General features: G+C 37.6%; 1 protein-coding gene across 1 annotated transcript in view; it reads right to left on the bottom strand.

The window, feature by feature from the left end:
• Positions 1-2,285: 2,285 nt before the first annotated feature.
• MTMR7 (myotubularin related protein 7) overlaps positions 2,286-24,439 on the bottom strand; it is a 45,636-nt gene continuing 23,482 nt past the window's right edge. Inside the window, exons 5-14 of the mRNA XM_069855954.1 lie at positions 23,624-23,752; positions 21,243-21,377; positions 16,275-16,407; positions 11,770-11,879; positions 9,746-9,871; positions 8,934-8,983; positions 7,064-7,264; positions 6,057-6,197; positions 3,384-3,510; positions 2,286-2,924 (exon numbers count right to left, since the gene is read on the bottom strand). Of these exons, the coding sequence (XP_069712055.1) occupies positions 2,565-2,924; positions 3,384-3,510; positions 6,057-6,197; positions 7,064-7,264; positions 8,934-8,983; positions 9,746-9,871; positions 11,770-11,879; positions 16,275-16,407; positions 21,243-21,377; positions 23,624-23,752 (1,512 nt within the window). The 3' untranslated portion in view covers positions 2,286-2,564. The remainder of the gene's footprint in view (positions 2,925-3,383; positions 3,511-6,056; positions 6,198-7,063; positions 7,265-8,933; positions 8,984-9,745; positions 9,872-11,769; positions 11,880-16,274; positions 16,408-21,242; positions 21,378-23,623; positions 23,753-24,439) is intronic.

Here is a 24,439-nt window from a genome sequence, read left to right as displayed (position 1 = left end):
TATCCGAATAGGGAAGATACAAAAATCTCTTGATATTGGTGACAAACTGCCACTTAACTAAAAGAAAAGCTGTCCTACAAAAATATGGGGAAAGCAAACCTTTGTTTCATTCACTAGTGTGAAATAACATAATGCTAAGTGACATAAACATTTATTTGGAAATGTTTCTCATCAGGCTAATAGTGCCACAAATGCACACATTACAATGAGAACAGCAGTTGCTAACGCAAAATACCAAGGACTGAAAGACGCATCACCGAAGGCTGTTAAGTAAAGGCTTAATATAAAATATTAGTATGTTATAGGTTAGTTATAAAGCTAGTTACAAGTAGTTGCATAAGCGGCATGAAGACAGTGCTTTGAATTTGTATATATTCCTGTTCTGCATTTATTTCTAGACATGTTTAATAGGACACAATAGCATCACACACAATTTTACATTTTAAGGGTGGGCAATAATATTGTCCATTTTCAAACTCCTTTTTAGGCAGAATATTTTTCTCTATTTTGTTTTGCTTGCTAACTTCGCAGCATGTTTCTTTAATTTGAGAAAACCTATTCAAAATCTCCTTTAATACCATAATTTTTACAGGCTATGTTGAAAATATGAAACATTTTCTAAAACCACAATTAAAATCTGGGCTTTCATTTATTAAAAATTCATAAAGATTAAAAAACAGAAGGCTAGATTCTCAATAGTATAAATTATAGCTGTATTTATTTCAGCTGAGTTACAGTAATTTATTAAATTGAGGGTCTGGCCCTTCCAGTATAACATTAAGATAAATCTTGCTGTTAGGAATTGAATTATTTGTTCAAAGACAGCAGCTGCCTTGAGAGGGTATTAATAATAGTGAAATTTACCTACTCATTTTTAATAATATTAAGATCATAGAACAGAATGATAAGCCATTCCATAAAAGCAGACAGAATTATAAAATCTAAAGCTTCTAAAGTGAGGTATAGTTATGTAATTTAATTCTGCCTGTAAGTTTGTATTTGAAGGAGAAGTATGAAATGCAATCAAAGTGAACTTACATCACTACCACTTTGCTTTACTAGAGTTCAATACCACATTGTCTCCAAGCAGGTAAGAGCAGCCATATAAGATAATTTTTTAACTGATTGCTTTTAATTTAAAAAAAACCCAAACAGACACAAAACCAAAACAAAGCAAAAAAATGAAGGAAAACCAACAACCACCAACTTGGAAGAATTACATCCTCGTATGGAAGCGTTTTTAGTGAGTTTCAAAATATCTCAAGTTTTAAACATTTCTCAGTGGTTTATTTCCATACTTATCATTATGAAAGCTATTACTCCTACTCTGAGAAACTATGAAAATTCTTAAACCCAACAAGATTAAACTTTATGTTGTGGTGAATCAGTCTACTTATTAAATTAGCATTTTTCAGGTTGGCAAGTACTAAAGAGGAATTGTGTGAAGATAAGAAAAAAAAAACCCTTGGTTTATTTTGAACAGTAAAGTTTGAAAAAATAGTCTTTCTAACAAACAGTTCCTCTATGGGCCGAACTCTCCTTTCATTCTGGATTTGGAGTAATACTTTCGTAAGTGATTTATATAAGTGATTTTGGAGTCTGTGTTCTCGCTACTGAATATGGACATCACTCCCACTTGAATAAAACATTTCAGAATAGGAATCAAAACAGGCAGGAGGACGTGGGGTTTTATTACCTTAAAAATTTTACCTTTGCATCTTTTGTAGGCTGTTTAGAACAAGGGCAAGGTATAAACAATCAAACTTGAGAATAAAACAGAGGACAGCGTACACTGCCTAGTGTATCTTTGTTTATAAAGGGATGCTTTACCATAAAGGCTGTGTAAGTATTGTTACATTCCTTGAAGTTTTACTCACAGAAACTACTGAATTTTCAACACTGGTGAAGAGTTGAGTAAAAATGGGATGCGTTCACCTACAGCAGCTTAAAAGCTTACTAAAGGATGTTTTTGCAGGATCAAAGTTTCATTTGTCCCCTAGGCAAGCATGTCTATTTGTTAGATTTACTTTGTCCTAAAGGATTCTAGTAGGAAGATATATAAAATAATTGTTGGAATTCAAAATTTAACACCTATGAAAAAAAAAAAAAAGAATAAACACATTACGTCTGAAGGTGAAAGAGCTCTACAAAAATAAGTTTTGACTCACTCACCAGTAAAGTTAGCACTAATGAACCTTCAACCTTGTTCCTATGTGTACTTTGGAAATTCACGTCTTTGAAGAAGAAATATTATTTTGTATAATAAATAAAATAGAGATGTTCAAAGTAAGGAATAATTATGTACAGCATTGATAAAGTTAAAACAAACACCACGTTGGCTTAGCTAAATGTAACAGCAGATATTAACTTTCCTTAGCATCGTATCTTAAAACTGATAATGGCTTGTTCTTCTTAGATCTTTACTTACACAATTGCACAGTTCCCTTTCTTTGGATTATTTCTTTAGGCCACAAACCACTTCCATTCCTCATCTGATGAAAAGATGTCATTCCAGACTATGAAAGACATGACTTCATCTGAATCCTTGCTGTTGTGAAGGTATTTTAGATTGCCAGAAATACAGCCTCATCTGAATCCTTGCCACTGTCTTCACTAGGCAAGCAGCTCCCCCCACTTGGGGACCTACAGCTTAAGTCCTCCACACCAGATTCTTGATCACTGTTAGCTGAGAGGTCAGGATCAGAGCTTTTCAGGTTGTCCTGTGTCAAAATCAGGGCTGAATCTTCCTCATCTCCTTGTGAAGGACTCCGAGATGGGAATGATTTCAGATCGTTGCTGTACTCCTGGGGCGTGTTAGCTAAGCAGCTGTTGGAAGTAGAAAGACCTAACTGTTTGCTTTGGTCTTGTTGCTTACTCTTGACTTTGTTATCATATAATTGTGATTTCTGAAGATTTGCCAGTCTCTGAAATAAACAAAAGAATATATATTAACCTGGACACATTTAGGGCTCAGTAATCTTCTTAGGTGTCTATGCCTTTAAAAAAAGTAAATAGAGAGCCCAGCCCAGTTGACACCCTTTGAAACTGCCTGTTTGCATTTATAGAGTATGAAAAAGGCACAGTTTATGAGAAACTGATGCTGAATTACAGCATCCTGCAGAGTTACAGAAGAGTATAAAATTTCTTTCAGGAGTAGTACACGTACACAAACACATGTCAAGTTTTGACCCTAAAGAAAAAGAGTTCATTGTTGTGTCTTAAATGCAAAATATTCATAGTAATTTACGTGAGCACAAAGATGACAGCTGAACATCCTCGTGCTGGAAAAGGAAATAAGATGTAGGGGACTGTGTGCAGTGCATGGAGTTTGTTTTCATTTACCATCCCTCAAGTCTGAGGCATCAAGGTGGAATGTTTTTTACCTCTCTTAAGACCTCGAGCTCTTCCTCCAACTGCTGAGTTTCCTCCTTCACTGCCATCAGATAATCAGTTACTGACTGTCGAGGATGCAGCCCCTTTTCAAAACGGTTGTACATACCACTCCAGAACCTGGAATTGAAAGAAAGGTCAACAATTTCCTCATTGCAATTTCCTCATTTGGTGAGGTGGCTTCAGAAGACTTAAATACACCTTAATTTTTTCTTTTTCTTTTTTTTTTTCTTAACACACATATTCATGGAATTATAGAATCCCTAGGTTGGAAAAGAACTTTGAGATCATCAAGTGAAACTGTAGCTATCTACTACTAAATCATATCCCGAAGCACTTCACCTGTCTTTTGAATACCTCAAGGGATGGTGACTCAATCACCTCCCTGGCCAGCCTGCTCCAGTGCTTGATAACCTTTTTGGTGAAGAAAGCTTTCCTAATGTCCACTCTGAACCTCCCCTGGTGCAGCTTGAGGCCATTCCCTCTCTTTCTATTACCTATCGCTTGGGCAAAGAGACCAACATCCACCTCTCTCCTTTTAGGTAGTTGTAGACAGTGATAAGGTCTCCCCTCAGCCTCCTCTTTGGGCTAAACAACCCCAATTCCCTCAGCTGCTCCTCATAAGACTTGTTCTCCAGACCCTTCACCAGCTTCGTTGCTCTTCTCTGGACACACTCCAGGACCTCAGCGTCAGTGAGGGGCCCAAAACTGAACACAGTATTCAAGGTACAGCCTTGCACCTTGAATTCAGGGTGCTGAGTACAGTGACACAATCACTTCCCTGGTCCTGCTGGCCACACTGTTTCTGAGACAAGTCAAGATGCCATTGGCCTTCTTGGCTACCTGTGGCTCTGCATGGGGTTGTTGTGTCCGAAGTGCAGGACTTGGCCTTGTTAAACCTTAAGGTTGTCCTGAGTGATTCATCCATGGATTATTCATCATTAGAGTGCATACACATAAGTTCATTGAATATTTAGTAAGATCTGTGGTTCATTTGCATTGACTCTGTCCTGAAGATGCAACTCTCTGGACATACACAGCTTGGACCAATTCTAGTACACAACAGAAAGAAATGTGAATGTACCTTTGATCTACATCCCATGGCTGAGGGTGGTTCACTGAATGCAAACTTCTGCTGCATTATTTTCTTGTTCTGCACTATGGGCTTTAGAGCAATGGTACCTAACAGCCAAAGATAAAGGCAGTTTTTCATAATCCCAGTTCTTAACTATCGTTTAAATTCCCATGAAGTCAACTTTGAAATTCTGTATGGTTGGTTTTATCTTGGGTTGGGATAGGGGTGAGGTGCAGCTGGTTAACAGATTCCCCCCACCCCAAAAAGAGTTAGAAAACAGGAGTAAAGTTTAAATTGACATTTTAAACTGATCTATGGAAATTGCATGGAGCATGTTGGCAAGTTCTTTTCCTGTTCTATGGAATTATTTGACAAACCCTTAGTTAAACAGCTGAGTTGCCTTTTCATTTTCAGGAGGAAAGGACTCTAACTGTAAGCCCTTAGCTTACTCTACCACTCCCCCTGTCTACTATCTTCCTGGCAATACATGGCCACAGCCAGACTCTGAGCATGTAACTGCTTCACCAGACAGGTTAAGTAAGCAAGAGAATTGCCCTCAGCCACAGCTGTCCAGCAAAGTAGCTGACTTATTTTAGAAGCACATGCATGCTCCTAGGTGGTTTATTATTCCTACCCCAACAGTATAATATGTAAGTCAGATTTCCCCTTACGTTTATCATCTGTTAGCTCACATGTGGAAATTGTTATGCACCCAAGTAATTCCAATAAAATCAAGAGGATCACTCATCCAGTGGAGGATCTGCAGTATCAGTACTTCTTTTAAAAATTTCATTATCCTAAAGAATATAATTAATGACTATTTTAAAAATTGTTTTAAATTGAATGTGACCTGGAACAGTAGATCAGAAAGAATTTGGTTTCTGTCATTTAGGATATTTATTGACTTTTTAGCAGGTGCTTTTACTTGCAATCAGAAAACAAATTGCATCACAATTTTCATTAATTTCTAATCAAGCTTTCCTTCAATTTGTTAAGATTAATGGCACAATTAATTACTCAAGTCAGAATGTCAATAACATTTATAAAATTATGATGTTTTGATACAATTTGAAAAAAAGTTAAATATCAAGTAAAACTTACTGTGTAAACTTCAAGGTATAATAATAACAAGGGGAAAGTCTGCTTTTTGTTTTACCAAACCTTTGTTTTAGCAATGAAATTATATGATCTCTTGAAATGTCTTTTCTTATTTTTGACACCAATTGATCCAAATAATCACCACAAAATCTTGGAATGGAAGATGTTTAAGCAACTTTACTATTAGAAATGACAGACAAGAACAGAACTGAAAGAGCCATTTCTCAGTGGAAGAAGTGAGTAACTGTGAAATTAGGGCACACAACTATCAATATAGCTTTAATCTTAAGCTTCTTTTCAGACTAATACTCCATTGTGGAATGCTGCAGAGGTATCGGCTGGCTATGAGCACGCACGCAATGACCATATTGCATTTGAGACTGAGTTCACTCTCTATAAACTGTCTTATGGAATGAGAAAAGCTTAAATACATAGGTGCTCTGTTCTGTACTAACACATCCTACAATTCCAAATAGCAAGTTATACTACCTACTTGTACAAGAAGTTGTATGGAGCCATCCGTGGGTGCAGGGTCCCTTGGGTTTGGCTGTGATCTGATCTATACAAAGGATTCAGGTAATCAGCACGATTTTTCCACAATTGAGCCCACAATGAATATGTTCGTTCTTTGATTCTGAAAGAGATATATTAGATTCAAATATATTAAAGTCTTTAATACAATTCAGGCATAGCGAAAGCTTATATAAGACAGTTGGTTGGATTTTAAGCAGATTGTGGCAATGAAGCTTCTCTGCATTTGAGCAGTGAAAAGGACCAAATGGTAGCAGCAAACAGTAGGTCCCACCTTCCTCTCATTACAACTGCGGACACAATCCAGGTACATGAGAAAAATTACAGCTACCATAATGCACCTAAGAAGCCTGTGCCACAGAACACAGACACGAACATCAGCGCCTCCAGGAATCATATTATTGCCACTGGTTGTGCCTGAGGGCAGGTAGATTAATACGTAATTGCTGTGGGCCAAACAGTAGGGCAGTTTGCTGACTCAGTCCTAGGGAGGATTACCAGACAAAAGGGCTTTTCATAAGAAATTATCTGAGACATCAGGACTGAAGGGTTGGCTGGGATGCCCATGAGATCCAAAGGCAGGTTAAACCACGGAATAGTAACTCTTAAACTGAGACCTTAACTAGAGTTAATATCATCTTGTATTAGAGTTATAGGAGCAGCTTGTTTTTTATGTTGTTAATGCTGCAATACAGGTAGGGACACATGGTGAAACGGCTAATGCTCTTCTCAGTTTTCACTAATCCCTGTCACGCACACCATGGATTACACTCCCAGCAGAGCCACACTGCAGAGGATCAACTTTTTTTTCTGTAGTAATCTGTGTTGCCAGAACATGACATCTAAGAAGTCTACGCTGCACCTTACAAAAGCACTTCTATGTAGACTGGCAAATATCTGACTCCTCAATACAGTTAACACCCACAGACCCCACACGTAAATATACTATTCAAGAAAAAGCTTTCATACTTCAGCTCTCGTCTCGCCTTCTGGCTGTTACACAGGAAATTCCCAAACTGGCAAGAATAGATATGATGCTGTATGTGAATGAGGAATCTCTCATTGAATTCAAAGGCACAAGGAAACTGTTCCATTAACTGCCAAACACACTCGATGAACTGGTCAATAACAGGGGATATCTCCTTTGGATCACCATCCAAATTGCCATACCTGAAACAAGATAAGATACATTCAGTTAGAACCTGAAATCCTCTAGAAAAACTGAATTAACACCAATGAAAACAAACCCCTCGCTTTTAGCATACAAGTTACATCACAGGCCTTAATTTCTAAAATGTCAACTACTGGTATGCTTTTTACTTAAATGATGCAAGACTCATGGGGTAGAATGAAGGCAGAATTTATGAAGTATAAAAAAAACCCCGACCATTTAAGCGTGTCTTGTTGCCTTACAGCAACTATTAGGTGGCTGCTGCATAGCCACATTTTACTACTATTAATATAAAGTTACACCACAGTAACATAAGTCATCATAAGAATGACTGCAATGAATTTAAAAACCTGTCCTAGACTGTCACTCAGTGGTTGATCATTCCGAAAACCAGTAAACTGAACTGGAGAGGAATAGAATTACTTCGGCGGAAAAAGTTTAAAGCTGCCCTCTCTTGGTCAATTTTTAGAAAGTGAGAAATGTTTAACGTGCTACTGTGTATGTCAAGTAAACATCAAATTTTCTATCTATAAAAATGTCTGTTGGAACTAGTTGCAATGGTTTACCCTGAAGAACAAAAACCTGAAAATAAAATACACATAGAAATAAAAAATATTTTGTAAGTCTCCTTAAGAGGAAGCAGCATTTTCAATCATGTATTCTGGCTATTTTGTGTGTATGCCAACAGAGTGGTATTCCACAAATATCTAAAATTTAAGCCTCTAATTCCATTATTAAGCTTCACAGAGAATATAGCAATATTGTACTGCAAACCAGAGCTATCAGCAGTGACTACATTTCATAATACTTTCCTCACTTACAATAATAGACATCTAACAGTATCAAATTTAATGCTATAATTCCTGCTAGAATTTCACAGGTGTGTGGAGCTGCATAGTTTTCCTGAAAGTTTTGGTTGTTCTTTTGAAACTAGAATATAAATTTATGTTTGAATCAAGCAATATAATATAATTAAACTCCAATGTAATATTGTATTGAATATTTTTACAGAAACTAGAAAGAAATACAAGAAAGAAGGAAAATGTGGATATTTGTCCATATTTAAATACATAAAATCTTCAAACATTTTCATTACATTATAGAGTTTATATAATGGATGTACAAAATATCTTGTCCAGATAGATGACTTTCCACTTTCCTTTATCTGACATTTCTGAACAAATCTTACTGGTTTTGTTAGAACACTGCATAATAGGAAGAGTATATTTTACTTAATAGATAACTCACAGACATGCCCGAGATTAAGTTCTGTCTTGGAAGACATAGATTTTGTTGAACGAAGATTTAGCTGGGAAGTCTTGGCACAACTGAAGGATCTGCTAGAGTCCAAAGGGATTTTGCAAGCCACATACATACTACTTTGCTCTCATATGGATCTCTCAGTGCTCCCAGCAACTGCAAGACCAGCACTCAGGATTCCAAACAGCAATCTTGGAGTGCATATATGAGAAAATATTGATATGAAAATATTTCACTTTGATTCTTGCAGGCAGCTAAGTTATATAGTAGGAGAAAAGGGTATGGCAGTTGCCTGAGGGTATTTGGTTGATTTCATTTGAAAGGCAAAAGGAAATAAAATTGGAATGGCAGTGGATACTGACTATATAAAAATATATGTAGAAAAAACCCACCTTAGTACCATCTTACCTGTGGTTAAATTTATGACCAAAGGAAACCCAGTCTTTTTCAATTAACACCTAAAATGAGAATATTACATTCAGTGTTGTGGAGCAGAGCTGACACATTTGAAGCATGCAGGAGAGTGGTGTAAACAAGCAGTATTGGAATCCAAGTTAATTCTTAGAATAAGAAGAAAAGTGATAAGCAAGAATGATGTAAGCAAGCAGTAGTAGAATCCCAGATAATTTTTAGAATAAGCAGAAAAATAATGAGCCATGAACACTGCTGCCAACTCAAGAAAGTAGCACTCTTTGTGGACGCAGTTAGGATGCTGCTATTTCAGCATAATTTCAATTACCTTGGTGTATCGTTTTCTAAAATAGAAACTAAAACCATTTCAAACATCTTTTTAATGTGTGACCAGAAACTTGATAAGCATGCTTTCTTGACTAGTGCTGATTTGCTTGGAAAATGAACAGGCTTTCTGACACAGTTACTCATCGCAGCCTAGGGAATACACATTTCTGACACTCAAAATTTTACTGATCTGTGAAAATGAATACAGATTCTTGCTTGCACAAAAGCTCTTTGGGCTGTGAGAAAGTTTCTTGGTCAAGGTTAGGAAAAAAAATAAATGAGTGCCCAGCTGATCCCCACCTTTGATATCATTGCATACAGAAACTGGAAGACACTAACTTGGACAGATAAAAACCTTTCTCGCTACTTAAAAAGAAAAAGATATATTTATCTAAAGTTCATTTTCTGTTAAAACCAAAAAGATATTGATCTTAAGCGATGCCATAATACTTTTATTTACTCTGTGAAAGCAACCCGCTTACCATGAATCCCTTCATAGTTCTGTAATATGGATCCAATAGAAGGCTCGCTACCGAGCAAACCTGGGCTGTCCTATCCCAGCCATCAGAGCAGTGAACAAGAACACTCACACCTTCCTCAGCCACAGCCTAAGGATATAGAAAAAGTCAGAAATTTCACAAGCAGAAAGAAAGGCAACAGTAAGAGAGGAACAGTGAGGCAGAGCAATAGAGTATTATGGAACTGGGAAACCTTGTTTATTTTTTCAGTCTGCCACAAAGTTCTTGAATTATGTTGAGTGTTATTCCTCTCATTTGCAAGTCTTAATCTCATCCCATCCCATTCATTATGGTGGTTGCAACATTACCTATTTATGCTCCAGTACAGGAGGATGTGGGATCCATTTAATTAAAATACATCAGTCTATCAGAACAGACAACTACCTAAAGCAGATTAAGATGCTGCTAATGCTCTAATATGCATACCAGCAACAAAGCAGCCATATTTGCAATACAGTTCTTAATTTCCCTTCTTGACAGTAATGTCAATAACAGCACTGTCTTCTTTTGATGCCAGTGCTAGCTTGGCTATTATTACACTATACTGCATTGCACAGTGATGACATACTTGTGAGGATTTATGGGGAAGCCTGTGGTAGTGGTAAACTTCCATATCTAATGTGCAAGATTGTATCAGTATCTTTAACATAAATAACTGGGCAGAGAGGATGCCATTTTATACATAAAAACACAAGGAAGAGATCATACTAAGTTCTCCAGCACCTGGAGAACTTGAGGTTTTGGTTTTTTAAATGCTAAGAGTTTTGGCCTTTGTAATTTCTAAAGAGAACTAAATTTAGAAAGTAGAGAAATAAAAGAGGTTAGGAACGATACTGCTTAGAAAAACAAACATTTAAGTTAAGTTTGGGCTTAACAGGGAACGAGAAATAATAAATTCTCTGTGTTAATCTCAAGAGACAAGTAAATTCTGCCAAAATAGAGCCCTTGTAGGCTGGAGATAGATAACTGGGAACTGTACAAATAAGAACAGGTCAAAATGCATGTCTGAGGAGACATGAAGCTAGCAAGTATATAAACAATGGATAAATTTTTTGGACAGTATTTTAAGACTAGCTAATGAAAGCTAGTAGGGCTGGAAGAAATGAAAGCATGTGCATTTATCCCAGAGCTGCTGTTCAGTTAAGAAACTACGGTTGCTGCTGTGCAGGAAGAAGCAAAGCAAGAGAAACAAGCAATTATTGAGGAGGGAAATCCATGGAGTTTTATCCATATAGTCGTATGTAGTAGGCCATGTGAATAAAAATGCCTAAAAGAAATTGACATAGTAACCTTAGAATAAGAACTGAAACAGAAAATGGCAGAGCACAAGGAAGGGGGTAATGAAATTTAAACTTCTGTTGGTAGATGATAAATATCTGCATTATGTTGGATGGGATCAGGGGAAATAATTTCTTACCAAAGCCAACAACTGTTTTCTCAAACAGTTCCCAAGTATGTAAGAATAGGAGCTGCTAGAGAATTTGGCCGTAGTAATACATAAGAGTTGGTTTAGGAGGTAAATTTAGCTGGTCTCTAAATTTAGAGGGGATAACTTAGTAGCTAATATTCCTCTATTAGAATTACCATGCAAAGAAGTAGTCCTCAAACAGAAACCTTCAACAAAGAAAATGTCCAGAAACCAGTGGAGGAGGCAGGGAAAGAGGGAAAGAAACAGCAACAGTCACTGCTGGGGAGTAAAGTAAGAACAATGAAATACCTGCCATAACAAGATACAGCTAGTAGAGGCTTTAGTACATTTGAATTCTTCACTGAAAAGAACACAAAGTTTTTTTTACCTTATTAGCAAAACGTCCACACAACAGCACCCAAGAATCATCTTGCTTCATATATGAAGCATTGCAAGATGGGTTTTTTTTTCAGACACAACATCACTGAAGATAACAGAATGTACCCTCAAGCAGAGAATTTAATCCTCACTTTCTGTATCTGGTCAGTTCAAGTTTTGTTCTCATTTTACATACTTTTACCTTTGCAATAAAAATTCCAGCGTCCATAATGGCTTTGATATGCTTCAGCCAGCCAGAATTTTCTAGGCCCCACAGAAAATCACTCATTGAAGGCGATTTCAGCTCACAAACTGTAAAATATGATAGATCTTAAGTGTTCAGTAATAATAGTCCCTTAAGCTTTCACTGACTGTTCAACCTAAGTGTTACCTCTTCAGATAGCACCCGTGTAAAACCATCTTTTGCAAAGAATGGCTACTTCCCAGTCAAATTTAAACACTGGAAGAAAGCACGTTTGATAATCTACAAGCAGTTTACAAAATACATCCTTCTGTGCAGCACAGATTTTCCAAAATTGTGTTGGGAGTGAAGTTTTCAAACACCTGAGAGAGGATGTCCTGTTGGAAACAGAAAGCGTATGACTTTTGCTGTCGGACTGGGAGATGGCCACCTAAATGGTGCCACAGCCTCCTATTCCCAACCACGTTTGGTGATGAAGCTCTGTAAGAGCAGGTCCACCAAACCTACCCTTCAGCATCACTAGCAATGATGGTGTTTGAGCTAAAGCAATTCGCTCAGTGGTTCTCCATCCCTGAACAAAACCTTCTTAGAAGTTCACTGCAGCTGGGAAGTATTCTGCTGATGAGGAAAAGCCATAATTCATCAAGGAAAATGTTTTCATGAAGATTTTCCTAAGTCTGTGCCATGTTTAAGGGAAAAAACAAACCTCTCAGTTTTTCCAACATAAAGTTTCTAGCCTGCTGTATCCAAGTGTCTATTTTTTTAATATTACAGATTTTGTGACAACAGAAGAAAAAAAAAGGACAATCAGAAACTACTTCAAATATCTCAACCCAGCAGCAAACAGTCAACAATATTTGGTAAATCTATTTTCAAGAGCAAGTTACTAAATTTGCCACATAAATAGATTACAAATTTATTTTGATCCATGTAGAATCATACACGTATGACTTGTGAATTAATAATGTCTTAGGAAGTCCCTTGTCTCTGGGAATCATTAAGTCTGATAAATTTTTTTAGCTGTTATGACCAATGGCAAAACTTTTGTTTCCTTCAATGTGAGTGGAATTTAATATTACAAGCCAGATTTGGATTTTATACCACATCAGAATGTATCTGACAATCTTAACTCTGTTTAATTCAGAGGCAAAAGAGCCTAGTCTGTCCATACAGAGTCTTGAAATCTTTGTACATAAGGCCTCTTCCAGATGGTTATTTTAAAAGTAATTTTTGCAAGACATTGCATAGATAGGTGCACTGACAGCAAAGAGCTTTTCTCATGATTAATGGTCCTGGGCAGATGGAAGCATGACCAATTAGTAGCTGCATTCTGGCTGAAGCTGCCCTGTCTGTTTACAAAAGCTGAAGGTAAAGCTGAAATAGTGCTTTGCTCATTCCCACTACCAAATTACAGTCAATATTTACCAACCACTTCACTGAGCAAAGTTCAGACTGTCCTAAAGGCATACACTGTATATTTCACATGATTTTGGCTACTGATCCAGACTTTAAGAGTGAGTTAATTTATTAATTCAATTATGAGGCTTATCCTAAGGCGAAAAGGCACGTCCACCTCAGCAGAAAAGGTACCAAAGTATTGGAGAAATAAGACCTGCTCCACTCTCTCTCTGCATACAGGTAAATCAAGAGATTGAGAGCTCACAGCAATCCAGCTCCCTTCCTCAGGAGGAGAGGAAGAAACAGGACACGTGGTGGAAACCAGCTCTTCCACCAGCAAAAGTACCAGAAGGGGATGCTGGATCAGTTGCCCCATTTCTGGCAGGATGACCATAAGTAGAGGAAAGAGTAAATGCTGCAGATGAAAGCCTCAGGCTCTCTTTCTGGCTGATCTGTCACTGAAGTCCAAGGATCAGAGGGCTGCCCTCAGCAACAAGTGCTCCTGGTATTAGAGGAGGAGAAGCTCATATTTGCTGTTTAAATACATACAGGGAGCATGCAAGGTCATCATCTCAATGCACAACAAAGGAGGGGTCAGGTCTTGGTTGGCCCCTGGATGTACAGCAAAGCTAACCCCATCACAAATGCCAAATAGCAGCCTCAATCAGCCCTTGAATCTTTGCTGAGAAAAGTCCTCATGCAGCATTTCCTCCTAATATTAAAAACTATTTCTAGGAGGCTGTGCACAGGATCAAAATTATCACAAGGATCTTCACATATCTCTACCTCTAAATGAAAAAAACAATACTATACTAAAGCAATATGAGGCAGTAGAGACAAAAGTAGAATAATTTTTCTTGTTCTGAAGGAAATTCTAACACATTGAAGCACATTTTACTTGAAGAGTACAGTCTATTCTTATTATCCTAATAATTAATTTTATACTGCTGATATGCACTGCCAAAAAGTAACATTATACAAGAGTAAAAACATATTAAATTTAAAATAAATAAAATTGCTAGAATTAAAGTCAGTAAAAATCACAAGCTGAAACCAAGTATTTTTTACCTACTCAAATAAGTTATTGAGGTTATTGTAAGGATGAGTATATTTCTTCAGCTTTTTCCTAAATAAATGTCATTGAAATGAACACATTCCTAATGTTAAGTGCATTCTCTAATGGAAAACCAAGTAATCGAGTATTGCAAGTTATTTAAAGTTGTATTATGAAAATAATCTGCAGTCTCATGTAAAAAAAGTCCTCCAACCTTCACTTCTTAATTCCTGCAACACATCAGACCCTTTATGTCTTTATGTCCTCTTTTCCATGCTGTACACTTCCAAGCAACACTACAGCCACATTTAACTAAAACCAGTTTTCTGTTTTCATCAGCCTTATTTATTGCTTCAAACATTTTTATTACATCTCACAACAGATCATGAGCAGCAGACATATTTTTTAATGCCTGTAGTGTAATGTGTTTTACCCAGATATGTTTAAGTACTCATTGATGAAAATTTAAAGCCATATTAAATTTATATCATCACTGTCCTTGGAAGCCTTTTTGATTCTGTTTCCTTTTGTATGCACACCTCAGATAATAAATAACCTTTTAAAGGCCACAAGGAAAGCAGATGAACAGGCAATTACTACAAATGGAAAAAAGATAAGAACTATGCAGCCCCTTACATGAGAAAAAAAACCCTGTTCATACCTTGACAGTCATAATTTCTTTTTTTAAAAGAAATACTCAAGTACTTGAAATCATGTACTGCACTTCTCTAATTTCTAATCTTATCAGCCATGTTGTTAAATATGAGATTTCAACATAGCAAATATAAAACCTATGAAAAAAGCAGATGTTTTGAACATATGGCTCATTTAAAAATAGATGCTAAGAAGTTATGCTCCCCCAAGCAGCCTGAAGTGTTAAATGCATTAAAAGTCACCTTGTTTAATGTCAGTTTGGGCCATGGACCTGTCTCATGAACTTTTGGCTCAAAAATAATACACAGCACTGTCCCATACAGCAAGGCTGGTTGTTTGCTATTTTAACTTTGATGGTCTTAAGCTGAACAAATAAAGGGACAGGTTCATTCACCTGATCTCTCTCCTAGCCAAAGAAGTCTTTGTAGTGAAATAAAAATCCTTCTCTTTTCCTTCCTTTAGACTGAGGAATTATGTAAAAATATGTCATGAAGAGACTGACTGTTCTACCTGCACCACACTTTACTGCTAGTTTTCATAAACTGCTTGTACTCTCATGGAAAATGTAAGCCCTTCCTAGATCCAAAATTCACATTTACATGCAGACTATGGAAACAGATGAAGACTAAAAAGTCAAGAATAGCTAGATCAAGCTGATCCAGGAGGTAACAGAAAGTGTTAACGATATACATGAAGTAAATACTGAGACTCTGTGGAGTGGAGCGAGCAGTAGTTACTATTGGCTTGTTAAAAAAATCAACAAGCCACTGAGGGTCAAGGATGGCTTATTTATTCTTACACTTTTCCCAGAAGGCCTCTAAAAGGTAATGTAATCCAAATATTAAACATCAGTACAGATGTGCTCATTTATACTCTGATCAGTGTTTCTAAAGCAATTATTCTTAATTTCCATGGGATTATGAAGGTACTGAATGGTTACGCCTATTGACTGTGAGTTTCATAAGTAAACCTGATGTGACATGCTGTATATAGGGCATGAGTAAGTTTCCATTACAATTCGTAGTCTAAAATGCGTAATTACCTTATTGACCATACACAAAAAATTCAAATCATAGTTTTTCAGCAGTTAAAAAAAAATCCTGTATTTTTCACTAGCATCAAGTCAGCAGTAAGGTTTTTTTTTTCATTATAACATCAAACTGTAAAACAAAAAAAAAGATATAGTAGCAGTAAGTTGCATTGAAGCCAAATTAATTTTGTTACTGAAGTAAATGATATATGGATTTCGCTCATGAAACTAGGTGTTTGCACAATTAGGAAAATATCACTAGCTGCAATGATGCACCATTGCATGGGTCAAATTAGCCAGCAGGCAGTTGCATGCATCACACCAGGCAAAGGTGTCTTTCCTTTAGTTTTCAATAAAGAAGAGTATTACCTTCAAGCATTTTCTGCAGACTGTTTCTCATGACGTGGATGTTCTCAATGCCTATGAATTGAAACTTGATGTTGGAGTAGTTATCTTCATTTTCATATCCCTTCCCTGCTGCTCTGTTTGCCATTGCATTGAGCTAGAAAAAAAAAAAAAAACCACAACCAGGGAAAATTGGATTAAATTCAGTAGCAAACAGATCCTTTTCAAAACAAAGCTCACAGTCTACTGCAATAAATCAGAGTGATTTAAGTTAGGCACAAATAGGAAGCATTTATCACAGTGTCAACACAACAGGTTAGGAACTGGGGATCTGTTTTGCAGCCTACTGCAGGGCACTGAGAATCTGGCCTCTATTTCACACATTTTGAGCGTTAACTTCATTAGTGAGGTTAGGCACAACAAATATAACTTGGGAAGGGCTCCTTTGCAAGAGTGTAAAGGTTTGGGTTTGTTTTCAAAAGGCTATTCTGATTTTATTTTTGATCAGCATTATATTTACTAGCAGAATACACCCAGGAGGTGGCAGTGTCTTATCTGCCACGTTTTATAGAGCATCTACACCATAACATTGCTCAAATTACTGTGTTTTACTCTTCAAATCATCCAAAAGTTGATATAGCTTCTTCTTTAAAGCTTGGAATAATGAAGAGAGAGTTGTAGTAGTTTTTCCTAAGTGTATAGTATCTTAGCTCTGGTTGTATAAGACCACAAAAGATTTGAATTAACAAAATTACCACAAATATTTTCATATGCAATGTAGCACTATCAAATATTTTGTTGTCCTTCAGCAAAAAATACATTCAACTGGAAGCTGGTTTTTTATATTTGAATCTGTTACTTGCCTCCTGGCCTGAGAAAGTCGCTAGATGCTTCTTTAGTTCAGTTTTCCCTAGCATAAAATTAAAGGGGGTTTATGTTTATTTTCCTCCCTTTTGAGATTCTTCGGGGGAAAAGAAAACTGTCTGCTAAGCTCCTTATATCAAATTTTGATCTCCAGGCTAAAAGTTAGAGCTGATAGAAATTAATTAAGTACTTTTACTTTATTACCTTACCTGGGGTTTTTCTTACTATTACTTATTTCCTCTAGCAAAATCTCACTCTCCAATAGAAAGAAATTGTCTTTCTGTATGACGTCCCTGTTCGTCTATGAAACGTGCACTGTAAGGCTGGGGAGCCCTTGAAATTCCCAAGGCTTCAGGAGTAACAAAGGAGTCCATGTGGCAGAACCTCCACACCTCCAAGCACAGCAGCTTCCCCTCAGGTAAAAGCTATGTTTTAAATAGCGATGGATATTGCAAATCCACACTGGAGGGCACCAAGAAAGCTTTGAGAGAGACCTTATCAAGCATCAGGCAGACAAAAAGTGACTCATTTTCATTGCAGTGAGCCAATGTTCACGAAAAAAAAATTTAAAAAAGTATCTCTTAGGCACTGCCCTGGGAATACAGGACTATGTGGATAACTGTTTCCCATTTAATTCCCAGCATCACAGGAAGTATTGTTGATCTGTTGTACTTTTGTGGTCCCTTCTGAAATTCACAATAATATAGTTCAATTTTCAGCTAGTGGTATCATGGGATATACAAAAATGTGTTTCCTCCACCCCAAACACACATTCTCCCTATATTCAATTTTAATTTGGAGCCAAATGCATGTGATTGAGTAGGACTGATTGTCTGCTCCAATTTATCACCAATTAAGACTAAAAAGTCTAGTTTTTTAATGCCATATCTCAAAATACATTTCCATGGACTAAATTTGACCTCTTAACTTTCAAAGGAAACAGCTAAACACTAAAAGCTTTTTATACCATCATAATTTCATTTTAGATACATAAGAAAATGGATAGGCAAGACCGCTTTTCAGTTCTTTCATTCCGTCCAATTTAATACGTGAAGATATTAAAGATATTTCACACCTTCTAGTGCATCCATTCCCATGATCTGAATTTGGCAACAGAAATATTAACATTTATAATTATTAACAGTTAACATTTGTGGACCACCTAGGAATTGAAACATGACATAAATTTCATGATACAACAGAAGGAATCTAGGCAAAACCCCAGCATTTTTCATTTACTCAAGTCTTGCGTAAAACTTCCTTTAACTTGCAAAATGCAATTCAGGAAGAAGTGCAGGCAAAATCAATTTTCTTGTACATCAACCAGCAGTCTGCTGATGTTTTGATTATCAGTGAACAATAAAAAAAAAAATACAGCCTGTGAACACATGTCTTTTAAGGACACAGTCCTCAGTGTGACTTGCTGGAAAGATACAAATTATCTGCTGAATCCTAATCTTTCTCTTTTGAAGCAGACATCAGTGCTGTAATACAAGCAAAATGAAGCAGTCTTTCTGTAATAGCGCATAGCTCCAGGAAGAAAGATCTGTATGCATGAGTCTAAGCCACCACAAACCCTGAAACCCTAAATGAAAAACATTTAGCCCCCAGCTGACCTAAACCTCAGTATAATAAATGCTATTAACTGCCTCTGCCACAGAACAATTTTATCACAGAAATCCTTTATTAAGACAGTCTGAAATAGCCCTCTTTAAGAGCAAATAAATACAAGGTTAAATTTGCAAGGCTTTCTGACACTCATTTATTTTAAATATTGTCAGTTGCCAAACTTTGCAGCTGCCACAATATTTACTAACAAGTTTTCCACATCACCTACCAAAATTCCATCTGTTGCTTTTAAAGTAGTTGTAAAGCTCTCTAAATTGTGCCTGTCCTCACTTAATCCCAGTGAATATTAGGAGAAAACCTCTAAAGGAAACAGACCTCACCTGACAGATTTCCTGGCATCTTCTTTAATGTACAGGATAATCGAGTCCTGTTTTGCTGCAATGAGTTATAGATCTAATTTGTTTTACTCATAAGCAGTAAGCTTCTGTCAGCACACAAAGGAAGGAAAAAATTAAGAAAGACAGTAGCCTAAGTAAAGCTCTGCATGTGGTCATCCCAGTATATTTAGATGAAGTGGAAGGAAAACTTTCTTCTGCAGTCAGAGCTTTTGTTTTTAAGATTATCAAGCACACTGAAGGACAGCATATGAGCATTTGAGAATGCTGAACTGAAGGGCCCACAAATAGTCAGATTCTTTACAAGAAACCAGTTCTGATGAGAGAATAGACAAGTAGGTTTTTAGCCTCCTAGAGCAATAGGAAACCTTGCACAAGACTCAATATCTTACATTTATGTTTGTTAAAGGTTTCCTAAGGAATGCCAGGAGCAGTTCGCACTGATACCTATCACCTTCTGCATGCTCTAGATTTATATAAGCATCAGGAGCTGCAAAATTTTAAAAAGACTCTATGTGGCACTTAGGATCACAAGAGCTTTAGGAAAACAGTCCATTCTTGCTGTGCAAAGAGAGAGAACTAAGAATCTGTGTATACAAATTTCTTTATATCAAAACCTTTTTTTTCTAGAGAAGTTCAATGAAAACAGCCTTTGCCTCCTGCCTGGTTCCTGAAAAAGCCAGTGTTGCTGGAAATATGCAGTCGTTCATGACTGAGCAAGTTAATTTCAGTCTCCACTTAAAGAACAGGTTTTTTTCACTGCACACAGGAGGTGTCTCACCAAAGCCACTTACCAGAAAAGTTTACAGGATGAGACCTTCCTGTTATCACCTTGGAAAACATCATTAATAGCTAAGTCAGTAAGTGCTTAGTAATAAATCCCATCAACGAGCAACCTCCTGAATTAGGGAAGAGTGCCAATATCAATGGCCAGGAAATGCTAAACTACAAATATTATCTCAAACAGAAAACTGTTAAACAAGTATTATTTAGGCAGCCAGGTCTGTACTTCCTTTCCAAAGCTGCTTCAAACACAGCCATACGAATCCTTTCCTAGTACTCATCACGATTCATTTTCCTAAGGACCACAAGTAAGGTGGTACTATCCTTGTCTTTGCAATAAAAAAAAGAGAGCCGAAGGACAAAGTTGTCACCGAATTACAAACTGCAACAAGACATCCCAAGGCCGTGATTTTCTGACCGCTGTCTCCCATTACAGATGTGAGTGCCCAGCACTTTCCCACCAGCCCCCAGGTCTTCAGAGAGCTGTGAACCAGAAGGTTCCTCATTTCTGCTCCAGCTCTGCCAGATTCGCCCTTCCTTGCTCCATTCCTCCTGTTTCTCAGCTTTAGCCACCTTGCCCTTTCAGGATCAGTCACCAGCTTCAAGATGCTGAAACAGCCTTCTTTTCCTCAAGCCTTCGCTCTCATTTTATCTTTTCCTCCCCTGTATATACTAGGGATTTTGTGGAGATTTGCCCCTTCAGTTTCTCTTCTTCAGATCCTTTGGTAAGTTCAGTAGGCAAAGCACTGATAATATGTGAAAGAACATATCCCTGCTCCCACCTCCAAGTACTACTGAAGCTTGTCTAGTCCCCATCACCTTGGGATGTTTGCTTGCTCGCTGAATTTGGACATGCTTTGTTAGCTTGAAACCTCTTCTAGATCATTACTGAGTTTCTGTTTCTGCACAGCATAATTTTTCTAAAGCTTTTATCTGGGCTGAAGATTTTAGTACGTTATAAAGATACGGCAGCACATATGAGATCACTATTCACCATAGTTCAGATTCTCTCTTGAAAAGACAAAAGTGCTGGAGATATTCAAAGGTCTCCTCAATTCTTGTAGCCTGAGTAAATTTAATTTCCTCTTCACAGGTTGTTGAAATTTTCCCATTTGCAGGACAGAAAATTTTAGCACAAGCAGGCAGATGTTTGCAACATTACAAGCGATAATACAGTAAATACAGATTTATAATTGGAATTATTTTTCAGTAACCTCATCAGTAATATAGTTACCTACCCTGATAAATCCTGATTTACCTGTGAAGCTCAACAGGTGCAACTAAGATCAGAAGTACAGTCAGTCACTTGGGCTGTGCATCTTCCCTAATGTATTCAGCCCAAATTCAGCCTTGCGACACGCAAGAAATTTAATGTACTTACTTTGGGTCGAGTGTCAACAACATATATGAAATCACTTCCTGGATTTGCTTTTCTAATGGCCTGCAGCATCTGTTCATCCTCAAGGCATCGAGCACTAAAGCCAGATAAAGGCTGGCTGCTTCTGCATATGGAGGCCTGCAGAAAAACAGACAAACAAAAAACCCCAATATAGTTACTAAGCAGAATTATTTAGCATCCAGACACACTTACAAAACCAGTTCATTACATGTTTGCATAGGGGTACAGTTACGTGGGAAGGGCAGAATGGGTAAATTAATCAGATGTTAATAAATAGCACTTTTTAAAAGGCAAGAAAATACTAAACCCCATTGGTCCAAGTCTAGTCTTGGATCCAAGTTTTAGAGCTATTTTAAATATAGTATTTCCCTGATGTGGAACAACTCCTGAAACGTAGTCTCTAGAGTACAACATTGCAATCACAAGAACATTGATATAACATAAAGAATGGGTCCTTTTGCACTGTCGCTCACACTTATCAGTTATGATAGTGAGGATACCTAACTTGCACCAATACATGCTTTACTAAGCAGCCTGAGACACTATGAGTCCAAGAGAAGGCAATACATATCGTGCAGTTAGAGCACTGGTGGTGGTGTGCTTTTAGCACAGCCTCTGGAGAAAGACCTTACTGCATGGGAAGTGGGTCAGGCAGCCTGATGTACTGATGAGTACGGCTATTAATCAGTGCTATTCAAGAAGGCAAGAGAGTTTCTCTGTAGACCCACCAGGAACAGACCTCTTAATGGAACTGGGAAAGAAGAAACAGAATGTGAAATGGGTGAGCAGAAATGATTTTATTTCTGCTAGGCAGAGGCCACCAGATCTTCAGAGGGTAAGGGGCCAATACATGCACTTTCTAAGCAGTGAACATAAGCATAAACTGAATCTGCCTGCTGAAGGTTGTGACCCACGCAGACTGCCCTACAGATTATTTACTACTGTGAGAAGGGAAGTGCTCATTTTCAGGCAAGTCTTTGAGCTATCAGTAGTTAGTAAAATACAGATCTTTAATACAGAAACCCTGAATTGCATGAAAACCTGTTCATACTTCATTAATACTTACTGCAAACAGATTACTAGTTCTCTAGAGTCTTGCCTGCTGATAAGCACACATTTTAGTGATTTAATTTATGCTTATACCTCCTTTGCATGAAGTAAAAAGTACCTATGAATGTGTCCACAATCTGTTAGTTTAACAGAAGGAAGACATTTTTCCCTTACTCATAGTGTACCATACACAAGGCAGGTAAAGACCTCAAGATTACAGTTACTTTTTGGGTTGTGGATGAAGGTTAGGATTCAGGAAATTATGAGCCCACTACATTATATCATTCTGGGGGCCCAGAGTGCTAAGGTATGTGCTGGCACCAGTATGAGAGAAGGGCTTCTCTGTCAAGTTAGGCTTGGGGTTAAGATCCTGTTCAGCCACTTTTAGAAACAGCTGTATCGCCAGAACCACAAAATAGGAAGATAAGCTGACCTAGTGACCGCTAGATATCATAAGTGGGAATCACTGCCCACAACATCCATCAAGAGATCACCTCCTGCCGGCCAAGGACAATTGCTTAGTATAAGCACATGTCTACAAAATTTCTTGGGCTATGTTTAAGAGTAGAGCAAGGGATAAGGTCAAGTGTTGCTATTGCACCAACTCTGTAGATAGTTCCACAGTTTGATCTTATAATATGTGCACAGATCCTGTACGACACAGAGAAAGGTGTCACATCATCATCAAACTTGCCAGTACTAAGGAACTATGGGAACATTTGGGGGTATGAAGGACTACATGAGTGGCACCCGTCTCCCCTGCATGCAGCAGACTTCTTCCCAACCTGCCATTACCATAGCTGTTCCATATCTACCATCACAAACCTTACCCCGCTACTGCCCATTGCTCTATCAGCTGGCAACCTCCAAAATCAAAAGGAGGTATTTCCCCCAGCATTCCCAACCATTTTTTCAGCCTTGCTTTCAGGCTGTGGTGGTTACCAGATGCTGAATTGCTCTGTTCTCCTCCCAATCACCTGCTAAGTTGTGTGCTACTGGCCTTCACTGTCCTGCCACCCATGTGTCAGGACCCCTTGTACTACTCCGCTTCCTTGCAATACGGGGATTACAATTTTTTGTGTTTACTGGATGATGAAGCTGGATTTAAATGACTGCATTAAATGCCTGTTAATGAATTAACCATAATTCCAGTGTGTGCCTGTATGCACAAACCACATTAACCAGACTGCACGAACCCATCTTCTTTACTGTATACAATAATCACCGATTTCTTCTTGTGAAACCTTACTGGAAGAATTACAAAAGCAAAGCTAAAATAAGTAAATGCTTCAAAGCTACAAATTCATACTTACATTGTTGTCCTTGTAGTAGTAGGAAAGGGCTGGGAAACGCCTTCGGCTCCGAAATTTAGAGCTCCCTACTATGATGTGTGCAGTCGCAGACTTTGGTACATACACTTCTGTAGGATAGGAGTCACAGACCTGTGAAAGGAAATTCTGTTTATTTGGTGTACAAAATACAAGCAATATCAGCCATCTCCGCAGCAAAACTAAAATACTAAGGAACTCTGATCTCAGGGAATATTCCATCACCATTGTATACACATCACTGCAATTTGTCAATACAGTCTTTTGAAGTTTTAAAGCATGGAAAAACTGAAGAAGAAGGGTTGAAGGGCTGTTTCCAAATGTTAATTCATGCTTTGTTGAGAATAAACATGTATAGCATACATTTGTACCAGAAAAGATTCATCAGGTACAGCAAGATTTTATATACAGCTACAATTTCTTCTGTAGTAGAAATTGGAAGTAAGGATGGGAGTGGGTGAAGGTCTCAAACACTCCTCATTTATGATAGGAAGGGACTACAGAGTCAAATTTGTCTAGTAAATCTGATCATAAAAAAAAAAATTAAAAAAATGGGCACCTGGAGAAATAAATTAGTCTGTATGAAATGAGGATACCAAAAGCCAAGTAGCCCTAATGATGCCTACCACTTCTGAAAGGAACCCAATAAGCCTACAGAAAAAAGCCCAGAAGTTTCTCTGGAGACAAGTGAGACCACAAATGGGGTCCTGGTCTAGCTTCCTTCTCCTGATATTGCCTGTGACATTCTGGCTAGGATCAAAAGGATGTCCAGTATCTCCCTGGAACTTTCTGAGATGACTA

The sequence above is a fragment of the Phaenicophaeus curvirostris genome, chromosome 4, assembly GCF_032191515.1.
Source record: "Phaenicophaeus curvirostris isolate KB17595 chromosome 4, BPBGC_Pcur_1.0, whole genome shotgun sequence".
Taxonomy (NCBI): Eukaryota; Metazoa; Chordata; class Aves; order Cuculiformes; family Cuculidae; genus Phaenicophaeus; species Phaenicophaeus curvirostris.
The sequence above is the reverse complement of the archived record's forward strand: the minus strand, read 5'-3'. Positions and strand labels throughout refer to the sequence as shown.